We start from the raw sequence: 12,390 nt of genomic DNA, 5'->3' as shown, positions 1-12,390 counted from the left end.
TCTCATTACTTGGAACATTTTCGCAAAACAAAACAACCTCCTTCACTTATGCACGCCCACATGGGTGGTGGTAGATGCAATATTTTGTATCAAGTACGCATTTATCGTTATGATAAGATTTTCTGTTGGATGCATATTACAATAAGAAAACAAAATGCTCACTTTTAAATTTTTAATTGTAGAAGCAAGCATTTAGAATATGCACTTGTTTACCTTAATTTCTACTACTCCAATATTCATGCCTTTTAATGGGTGATTTGAATGTTGTTGATAAAGTCATGAAGAGGTTCACATAAATAAATGAATTTATTGGATCCAAAGCTTTATTTATAAGCAAATCAATATCAATATAACATATATTCAATGACAAAGACAATCTCAAACATTAAAAAGAAAAGGATAATATAACTAGGGAGCTTATCAAATAGCAATAGAAAATTTAAAAAAGCTTCTTGAAAATGTTCCCACCTCTCCCTTTCATTTTTCCAAATTTCGAGTATGACGAATCATTAGAGAAAAGGGTGGTTAAAAAAAATAGATAATCAAAAGACTAATGATCTAATAATCCAAACAAGCATACCTCTGATCATACATCAATACAATGATAATGTTGAAGAAGCCTATTTGCTTCTCTAAGACCACTGAAATAAGCACCATGAGTTGTAGAGTAATGAGTTCTATGTGTCGCTTCACCTGCGAAAAGAATCTGAAGCGGCGGTGAGCCACTTGTTGACTCGAAAACCATTGTGTTTGGTAACGGCTCAGCCAGTGAATCGATGTCTGCGATACTTGATCCGACTGCTATATAACTGTATGATCCCATAAACAGGGGATCACTACCCCATCTAGTTTTTAAAATCTTATCAAATTTCACTGAACTTTTGATCACTTCATTATGTTTCTCATTCTGCAAAAAACTAGAAATAGTCGTAGAAGCCTCATTGAGAATCACTTCATCCCGAAGTGTTTCCAACTCAAGTGCTTCTTCGCCTGCAAACCAGGACAATAACACCTTTGATGTTTCATAAATTGGTGACAAAGAATTTGTCTTTCTAATCCACCATGGTATCTTTGGGTTCGTCATTTGATGATCCGATTTATGGAACAACATCTGTAGGAACGGAAATCGTTCAAGATCAAAATCAGGACTTAATTTCAAGAAAAGCTTGTTAACCACACCGTACCCAAGTCTTGAAATTGCTTCAATCTTGTAATTAGGAAGTGGAGGATTGAATTTAAACATACCCAAATCGTTGTTGTTGTTAAAGATTCCTGCTTTAAGAACTCCTAATGAAACTGTAACAATAACATGATCTGCTGTCATGCTAGTACCATCAAGAAAGTGAATCTTTATTGGTCTTGAACTACCACCATGCTTTTTTCCCCTTAATCCCATCACACATTCAGGCTGCCACTCAATACTATTCACTTTCTTGCCTAATTGAATAACCCCATGTGGTAAAACAGATGCTAATGATTCTATAATGCTTGAATAACCTTTAGCAATGGTGATCTCTTCACCAGGAAACATAACATACTGACTCTCTGCTAAGTAATCAAGATTATGCAAATTATTTGCAGCTGTAAAAGTCCTTTGAGTGTTTTCATACATTGCAAAGATTGATTCTTCTAATAATTTCCTATTCCATTCCCCACACCCACTAATCTCCTCTCTTTTATTTCTGCTGGATTCCATCTTCCAATAAAATTCAAGACCTTTTCTAAGAAAAGACCCAACATTTTCATTTTCTTTCCAATTCCTATCATAACTATCAGCTTCAATCCCACCACCCAGTATTGATTTCCTTTTACCTTGAGCAAAATCCATTAAATTGTTAAAAAGATTTGAAATTGGGTCAACAAGAGATGGATTTATAACATATCCGTTTTCAGCAATGGTGATTGGGTTTAAAACATACCCATCACTAAACCCATCCATGCACTCCCATGGTTGTTCTGATTCCAAAGAATTGATTTCTTGAGCAATCTTGTGAATTGGGCTACCTTCAATTCCATGGATCCAAGTAGCTCCCATCTCAATTCTGTCACCTGCAAATTCTGAGGTAATAATCCTACCTCCAATTCTGTTTCCACCTTCAACAACACAAACCTCAAAAGCACCTTTTTTAACACCAGATTTGTACAGCTTATTTGCAGCTGTCAACCCTGCCATTCCAGCTCCAATTATTACTATTCTTGGTTTCTTTAAAACCATTTTTATTTGCTAAAAATACTTGTGGGTTCTTAAGAAAGACAGAATCTTTTTGCAGAAAATATTGTGGGTTTGAGCTTAGGATGCTTTCAACGTACAAAGAATCAAGTGAGTGAGAGGGAATGGTGGCTGACTGATAAGGTTGGAGTAGTTTTTAACTAAAGAAGAAAGCATATATAAAAAAAGGTTTCTGTTGGTGAAGCCCCATGGGACTAAAAAATGTTGTATGTACCTAATTACTTTCATTATTTTATAAATAAATAATCTATGACAACCATCAAGTTCATTGTCTGTTTATATAAAAAAATAAAGACACCACATTTAAGAAACATAAAAATATTACTAGGATAAAGATTACGGTTGCTATAAAAATATACACCACATTCAAAATTTTCCACCATGTGTAGCCGAATTAACACCCACAGTTCCAGTAAGATCCTGACATATGCATACAACAAAGGTAGGGAATGCATGACTGTATCAACTTTGGTTCGATGCATAGTTTTGTTTTTTTACTATGAATTTACTGTCATTAACTATATGGACATGCGTATTACGTGGTTAGTAAAGGATATATAATATAAGCATATAGTCATCTTAAACGAATAAAACCAGATATGAGTATGTTAGTGAGGTAATCCCAAATCTGACCGTCGATCTGATATTTATTTAAATCACATAAGTCGTTTTACATATGTTTTCATTTGATTCTTTTAACCGGATTATATGTAAATTAGTACATAATGATAATCTGTTAGTTGTCAATCATAATAATATCAATATTGTTTTGTTTTTATGTTTCAATCTAGAAAGTGTCATGAACATAATTTGAGACAGTTACTTTTTTTAATTTATTGTGGAGCATAAATATAAATAATCTTGTTAAATTATTGTTGTATATTCTTTAAGATTAAAAATTCATTATGTAATGTGGCGCTTAATGCATCTTTCACTATGGATTTACAAATGATATATTTCTAAGTACAACCTTGTACCCATATGATGATGTGCAAATCATGTTGGAATTATCATGTAAAATTTGTATATTGTGTCATTGTGTGTGTGTGTGCGCGCGCGCACGCGCGCGCGTGTGTGCGTGTAGGTCATGGACCAGATCGCGACTAGGTCACCCAGTCATGGTGTAGGCCTCGACAAGGAATACCCTGCACACCACATACGTATTCGACAAAATAGCTTAACAATATTTTTGTCAAAGTCACATATAACTATCTAAGACAAAGGCGTGAAGATCAATTGAGGTACAACACTTGAACTAACCAACACTACCACCAACATGAAATAACCATTACCCGAAACTCTAACAAACAAACAAACCTAACTCCGTGTAAAACAACTCAAAGAACAAACAAACAAACAAATACAACAAACTCATCAAGTGAAGGTTAATAATATTTACACCAAGACTGGTGCATTTATAGTTGGATTTACGGAATGAAAAGTACAAAAATATTTGAATGCAATAATCACTTACATTGGAACCCTTTGCATTAGACTATGTCTAGATTGAAGATGTGACTAACTGACTACAGCCTTTGCATCATTTTGATCCCCAAACAAGTTGTTAGCAAAGCATATGATCCCGTGCATAGACCATAACCGATGCTTAAAATCTACAGAGACAAAAAGGATACGATTTGTTAGTGTGTAGATGGACAAATTCATGTGATATAAAGCAGTAGGTTACAGAGTTCTCAATGAGAGCCATTATTATGTCATGTTGTATGTGTCAAGTAACCTAACCTCTAAATTACATAGCATATTTTATGATAATAAAAGGTTATTATTACGAATTTTCGAACATGAATAAGGCGTTAAAAAGTGGCTGATTATTAAACCTTAAAGAAAATGCAAGTCGTCTTTGTCATGAATTGTATCCAATGTTGGCGAAAATTCGTCTAGGCATTTTGTCAAACACATAGTGTGCACAGCAATCTATCAAAATCGTGACATAGTAACCTAGTTGCCATCCGGTACAAGACTGGGACATGACTGAGATAGCAAATCGTCACCCACAATGATCGGGCTTGCGTGTTATATGACTCGGTCATCCACTAAACACGTGTCCCGGTCATGACAAAAAGCGCGACTTGAATTTTTCGGTAATGACTGAACATTTTATCGATCGCAACTTGCATTTGTCGGTGATCGACGCAACATGCAAATCGACCATTGCTGATTACATGATACGGACATGTAGAGCATTTAAGTTTTTTCTAAAAAAAAACAAATAGCTACATATTTAAAAAAAAAAAAAGAAAAAAAAAAAGAAAAAAAAAAGAAAAGAAATATAGCAGATCTATTGATTTCCCCATCTTGTATCTTTTAACCACATAATAATAAGGGTCAATAACAGGATGATGATGTCTCTCGAGTCTCACCGAACGCCCACATGTAAATCCAATGAAACATGGTCCACCACTGCACTTATCATACGTATCATTCAGTGGTCCTACTTACAGTTTTATTTTTCATTTTATAACCGTGGTTACCATCCAAAAAACAACACATATTTCTATATATGGTAACTAATATTTAAAAACAATTTTTTTTAACCCTTCAAAATTAACAAGTGTTCCATATCAAGATTTTATGTAAAAGACATACAATACATTATGACAGTTTGTAGATACAAAAGACCTTCAAATGTATTTACTTATGGTGATTATGGTGATGATTCTAGCACCAATGAAATTATCCATATAGCACTAAACATGCATTATAAGATTATATTTTTTACAACCCTCTAAATAAGTTTTAGTAGTGTATAGGTTTATTGATAACTTCTAGTGATATACGGATCACTACACATTTATCTATGGTCCACTGAGGCAATGATTACTCTATAATTTTTTTTTAAAGTTAATATTTGGGATCGAATCTTCTCATTTGTCACAAACGCACCCGTTAGCAAGAAACTCCTCGCAATCATTGTGCAAAGCGTACCCGGAATGCTTTAGGTTAACTGCTTGGCCCGCACAGAGTGAAGGATATCAGAGGCACAACCTTGGAGAAAATTCTCCCCCTCAAGATTTGAACCTGCACCTATTTTCTTAAGAATACAGATTCACAACCAACTGAGGCTTTTTACAACTCAACTAATAGTTCGGTGATAACGACTACTCTATAATTGAGCATAATTGATGAACTTGACAACAAACATGTCCTTCATAAACAAACACATCAATATTTCACCCAAACATACACAAACACATCAATAATTATTGGTTACTGTCTGATCCAATTATGTTGACAACGGTGATTGAATTACTATACTAGTTCAAATTACTCATATGAGTCATAACCAATTAAATTTATAAATAAACAATTAAATATAAGTTATTAAGTTTCCCCAATCCTTTCAAAATATCCAAATATAAAGAGTTCCTTTGATGAGCACGCCTAAATATAATTCTGAATTTATTTTATTTTACAGTTTCTGTTATAATAATAATAATAATATAGATATGGATAGTCAATTTTGGTGTATACATATAGTCAATTTTGGTACACAAAGTATGTATTTTTATATTGAGATTTTAGGCTATAAATACTCATGAATGCAAGCATTAAACTTGCACCATTTCTCACACTTACAAAGTGTTTCTTTCTTTCTCTCCATTATCATCTTTGTTCTTACACTTCATTATTAGTATTCTAAATCAAGAATCAAATCACTAAAGGTAGTTATAAGCCTACTGAATTATAACATCAAGAATCAAACCACTAAAGGTAGTTATAAGCCTACTGAATTATAACATCAAGAATCAAACCACTAAAGGTAGTTATAAGCCTACTGAATTATAACACGTTATCAGCACGATAATCTTAATACTAAATATGGTTGGCTCTGCCACCAAAATGATATATGGTCGGTTATACCACCAAAATGATATATGGTCGGTTATACCACCAAAATGATATATGGTCGGTTATACCACCAGAATGATATAGGTCGGTTATACCACCTGAAAAAATATATGGTCGACACTGTCGCCAAATTTTCATTTATGTTTACTAATATTTATATTTTTGTTATATAACATTTATTTATGATTGCTTACACATGGTCGACACTGTCACCTACTTATCATTTATGTTATATTAAATTTATGTTTAATGTTTATATACTTATGAATATAAATTGACTCTAATTTATCATGATGTTTGTTTTAATTTTTGATAATAGAAAATGTCGAATCTGGAAAAGCTTAAATTTACTCCTTTAGAATCAACTGGAAACAACTACATGCCATGGGTTATAAAAGTAAAAATGCATCTTAAATCAATGGGCATTCTTGAAACCATAAATGAAAACAACACTTGTTCTGAAAAAGAACAAGCTACGGCATGTTGCTTTATTCATCAACATATTGATGAATGCTTACAAAATAATTATGTGACTGTAGAAGATCCCCATGTTTTATGGGAAGGTCTCAAAAGCAGATTCAATAATCAAAGAGAAATTTTACTTCCAGCTGCAATGGAACAATGGAGAACATTAAGGTTCCAAGACTTTAAGAAAGTAAATGAATACAGCTCAGCTATGTATAATACATGTTCACAACTTAAATTCTGTGGACATGAAATTAGTGATGCAGACATGATGGAGAAAACTTTCTCCACAATGAATGCTGCAAACATCACAGTGCAAAGAAATTTGAGAATGCTAAAGTTCAAAACATATCCTGAACTTAATTCATATCTCTTAGTTGCAGAGCAAAATGATGAGCTATTAATGAAAAATCAGCAATCCCGTCCTACTGGTACACTTGCAATCCCTGAAGCAAATACTGCAAATAATTATAAACAGGGACAAGGACGCGGGCAAGGTCGTGGTTATAATAACCATCACCATCATCATGCCAAAAGCCATAACTATGGTAGAAACCATCCTTATGGTAATGGTAATGGGCGTGGACGTGGTCGTGGTCGTGGCCGTGGTGGTCAAAGAAATAGTAATCTACGAAAATATAAATATCAACCACAAAACAAGCCCATTAAACAAGATGTTGAAGAAAATTCTTCTAAAAATTCTGAAGAATCTTGCTACAGATGTGGTAGAATGGGCCACTGGGCTAATACTTGCCGAACATCTAAACATCTTGTTAAGATGTATCAGGATTCGCTGAAAGGTAAAGAAAAGGAAGTAAATTTTGTGGATAATATTGATCCAACAGTCACTGAGAAACCATCTGATTTATATGAAGATTTCTTGAATGTTTAAGTTGTGTGTCTTTTGAAAAATAAACGATTTAATATCGTCTGTCTTTGTCATTATGTTTGCTAAATGTTTCAGTACTATCTATTTGCGTTTAAAATATTGTGTAATATTAATGTACTCACTATTTATTTCTTATATATGAAGTTCAATATGAATTTTGCTGGAATACAACATCAATCAAGTGGTGGAGATCTCTGTATAGCAGACAGTGGAACTACACACACTATACTTAAATCCGAGAAATATTTTATTGATCTAAAACCAACGGAAGGAACTATACATACAATATCAGGACCTGCTAACTTGATAAAAGGGATAGGAAAGGCAAATTTCATACTACCAAATGGTACAAAATTTTTAATAAATGATGCCTTATTTTCTCCCAAGTCAAGCAGAAATTTATTGAGTTTCTCCGACATATACCTTAACGGGTATGATTATCAGTCAGTGACAACAGAAAATGAGAAATATTTAAGTATCACTGACAAGAGTCATGTGGTTGAAAAACTGCCAAGACTTAGTTCTGGATTACATTATACACATATAAATGTACCAGAAATACATATGGTAGTTAACGAAAAATATATTGATCCTGGTGTATTCAGTTTATGGCATAACAGATTAGGCCATCCAGGATCAACAATGATGAAAAGGATTATTGAATGTACTCATGGACATCCACTAAAGGATAGAAAAATCCATCATGATACAATGGTTCCATGTACATCTTGCTCTCTTGGAAAATTGATAACTAGACCCTCACCACTTAAGGTTGAGAAAGAATCACCAATGTTTCTTGAAAGAATTCAAGGTGATATATGTGGACCAATTCATCCACCATGTGGACCATTTAGATATTTCATGGTTCTAATAGACGCATCTAGCAGATGGTCTCATGTTTGTCTGTTATCAAGCCGTAATGTGGCATTTGCAAAATTTCTTGCCCAAATTATTAAATTGAGAGCTCATTTTCCTGATTACACCATTAAAAGGGTGAGACTTGATAATGCTGGTGAATTTACATCTCAAGCATTTAATGACTATTGCATGTCTATAGGAATTGTTGTTGAACATTCTGTTGCTCATGTGCATACACAAAATGGTTTAGCCGAGTCATTGATTAAACGTTTACAGTTAATCGCTAGACCATTGATAATGAGAACAAAACTCCCTGTATCTATATGGGGTCATGCAATTTTACATGCTGCTGCATTGATTCGCATCAGACCAAGTGCAAGTCATAAATATTCCCCCCTACAACTTGCTTTTGGTCAAGAGCCAAATATTTCCCATCTTAGAACATTTGGTTGTGCAGTGTATGTTCCAATTGCGACACCACAACGTACAAAAATGGGTCCTCAAAGGAGGTTGGGAATATATGTTGGATATGAAACATCTTCAATATTAAGGTATATTGAACCTATGACAGGTGACGTTTTTACAGCACGTTTTGCTGATTGTCATTTTAATGAAACATTGTTCCCTAGATTAGGGGGAGAAATGAAAAATAAAGAAAATGATGTTTCATGGTGTGAACCTCAATTAAAGTATCTTGATCCTCGCACAAAAGAATGCGAGACAGAAGTTCAAAAGATAATGCATATACAAGAACTTGCAAATCAATTGCCTGATGCATTTACAGATACAAAAACGGTGACAAAATCATATATACCAGCAGTAAATACTCCAGCTCGAATTGAAATTCCAAAAGCTGGCAATAACGTCACTCATGAATCTTTGCCACGTCAGAAACGTGGAAGACCAATCGGTTCAAAGGATAAAAATCCTCGAAAAAGAAAATCAGCTGATAATGAAGTAAAAGAAAGTGTTCAAGAAGAACCACAAATCAGTACTCCTACTGCAGAGGAGATTGATGATGTCAATACAGAAATTGCAATCAATTATGCATATTCAAAAATATTATGGAACCGAAATGAAATGAAAAATCTTGATGAGAAATTTTCATTTAATGTTGCATATGACATCATGAATAATGATGATGATCCAGAACCAACATCTATGGTTGAATGTCAAAATAGACATGATTGGGCTCAATGGAAAGAAGCAATACGAGCTGAATTAGAATCACTCAATAAAAGAAAAGTTTTCGGATCCATCATTCTCACTCCTAAAGATGTGAAACCTGTAGGATACAGATGGATTTTTGTCCGAAAAAGAAATGAGAAAAATGAAGTTACAAGGTATAAAGCTAGACTTGTAGCTCAAGGTTTTTCTCAAAGACCGGGAATTGATTATGAAGAAACTTATTCTCCTGTTATGGATGCAATTACTTTTAGGTACTTAATCAGTCTGGCAGTTTCTAAAAATTTAGAAATGCATCTCATGGATGTTGTGACTGCTTATCTATATGGATCACTTGATAGTGATATATATATGAAGATACCTGAAGGATTTAAGGTACCAGAAGCATCAAATGCAAAACCCAAAGAAATGTATTCGATTAAATTACAAAGATCTTTATATGGGTTAAAACAATCGGGACGTATGTGGTATAACCGATTAAGTGATTACTTGATAAGCAAAGGGTATACAAATAATCTTACTTGCCCTTGTGTTTTCATTAAGAAAACAACATCCGGATATGTGATCATAGCTGTTTATGTTGATGATCTTAACATCATAGGTACAAATAAAGAGATCCATGAAGCCATTCAACTTCTAAAGAAAGAATTTGAAATGAAAGATCTCGGAAAAACCAAGTATTGCCTTGGTTTACAAATTGAGCATATGCCTAATGGTTTACTTGTACATCAAACAACATATACTGAAAAGATTTTGAAACGTTTCAATATGGACAAGGCAAAACCATTAAGTACTCCTATGGTTGTTAGATCACTCAATGTTGAAGCTGATCCATTTCGTCCATGTGAAGATCAAGAAGACATTCTTGGACCAGAAGTACCATATCTTAGTGCAATTGGAGCTCTTATGTATCTTACAAATTGTACAAGACCTGACATTTCTTTTGCAGTTAATTTGTTGGCAAGGTTCAGCTCTGCTCCTACCAAAAGACACTGGAATGGGATCAAACACATATTTCGATACCTTCGAGGAACTACTGATTTAGGATTATTTTATTCTAACGAATCAAAACAAGATTTGGTTGGTTATGCAGATGCAGGTTATTTATCTGATCCACATAAAGCTAAATCTCAAACTGGATATGTATTCCTAAATGGAGGTACTGCAATATCATGGCGTTCTCAAAAACAAACACTTGTTGCTACATCGTCAAATCATGCCGAAGTGATTGCATTACATGAAGCTACTCGAGAATGTTTTTGGTTGAGATCAATGACACAACTCATTACTGATTCTTGTGGACTAGAACGCGATAAAAGTCCAACAACTATCTATGAAGATAATGCAGCTTGCATAGCACAGATGAAAGAAGGGTATATCAAAAGTGACCGAACAAAACACATACCACCTAGATTCTTCTCATACACTCAAAATCTCATTAAGGACAACCAGATTGAAATGAGATATGTGCAATCTAGCAAAAACTCTGCTGATCTTTTCACGAAAGCACTTCCAACTGCTATTTTCAGAACACACGTTCATAACATTGGCATGAGACATGTTCAAAAGATGTAACAGCTGAAGCGATGTCTACTTGAGGGGGAGTCAACTCCATGCTGCACTCTTTTTCCCTTAGCTAAAGTTTTTTCCCACTGGGTTTTCTTTAGCAAGGTTTTTAACGAGGCAGTAATTTATAGTTGATCTTCAACAAAATAAAATTGCTATCCAAGGGGGAGTGTTATAATAATAATAATAATATAGATATGGATAGTCAATTTTGGTGTATACATATAGTCAATTTTGGTACACAAAGTATGTATTTTTATATTGAGATTTTAGGCTATAAATACTCATGAATGCAAGCATTAAACTTGCACCATTTCTCACACTTACAAAGTGTTTCTTTCTTTCTCTCCATTATCATCTTTGTTCTTACACTTCATTATTAGTATTCTAAATCAAGAATCAAATCACTAAAGGTAGTTATAAGCCTACTGAATTATAACATCAAGAATCAAACCACTAAAGGTAGTTATAAGCCTACTGAATTATAATATCAAGAATCAAACCACTAAAGGTAGTTATAAGCCTACTGAATTATAACAGTTTCCAATTTGATCTAATGCTTAAAAATGTGATGTTTATGAAGTTAAGTAAGATAATAATAATAATAATAATAATAATAATAATAATAATAATAATAATAATAATAATAATAATTATTATTATTATTATTATTATTATTATTATTATTATTATTATTCAAGCATTTAAAATGGAAGGTGATCTTCACACATCACTTTTTGATTCATGTACACCTAAAAACTTATTATATCCTTAATTATATTTAGAATAATAATATAAGTTCAACTCCTTAAATTAGTTTAGGAATATAATTGTGAGTACATGAGACAACTCACAAATGTGTATGCCTGGCAAACGGGTCGAGATGGGTCGGGTTGGGTCGAAGATCAAATGGGTTTGGGTCGAAATGGGTCAGAAATAAAATGGGTCGAATGGGTTGGGTCGAGACCCGGGTCGGGTGGGTCGGACTAGTAATTTTTTTTTTATGCAAATTACTATTATCGCTCTAGAATAACTTATTTTTATGCGTAAACTCTTATGTATTTAGCCTTACGTTTTATTATATTCTCAGTGGATTACTTTATTCACCTAGAAGAACTTAAATGTTTTCTTACAAGTTTTAATATATATTTTTATTTAGGCTCTTACGTATGCAAAAGAAGCCCATCGTTTGCGCATTAAACTTCTGAAAGAACATTTCGCCTACTCAATAGAGCAACGTGAAAGGACCCGTTCATATAGATTATAAACGATTCACAATAGTTGATTACATCGCGAGGTGTTTGACCTCTATATGATACGTTTTACA

At 33.5% G+C, this 12,390-nt stretch overlaps 1 protein-coding gene across 1 annotated transcript; it reads right to left on the bottom strand.

Moving 5' to 3' along the window:
* Positions 1 to 383: 383 nt before the first annotated feature.
* LOC139904346 (probable polyamine oxidase 5) lies at positions 384 to 2,392 on the bottom strand. The gene has a single exon (XM_071886285.1). It carries the CDS (start codon positions 2,213 to 2,215, stop codon positions 587 to 589), a length of 1,629 nt encoding a protein of 542 aa, XP_071742386.1. The 5' UTR covers positions 2,216 to 2,392; the 3' UTR covers positions 384 to 586.
* Positions 2,393 to 12,390: the final 9,998 nt, after the last annotated feature.

This window comes from Rutidosis leptorrhynchoides, chromosome 4 (genome assembly GCF_046630445.1).
Source record: "Rutidosis leptorrhynchoides isolate AG116_Rl617_1_P2 chromosome 4, CSIRO_AGI_Rlap_v1, whole genome shotgun sequence".
In the NCBI taxonomy this organism is placed as follows: domain Eukaryota; kingdom Viridiplantae; phylum Streptophyta; class Magnoliopsida; order Asterales; family Asteraceae; genus Rutidosis; species Rutidosis leptorrhynchoides.
The sequence above is the reverse complement of the archived record's forward strand: the minus strand, read 5'-3'. Positions and strand labels throughout refer to the sequence as shown.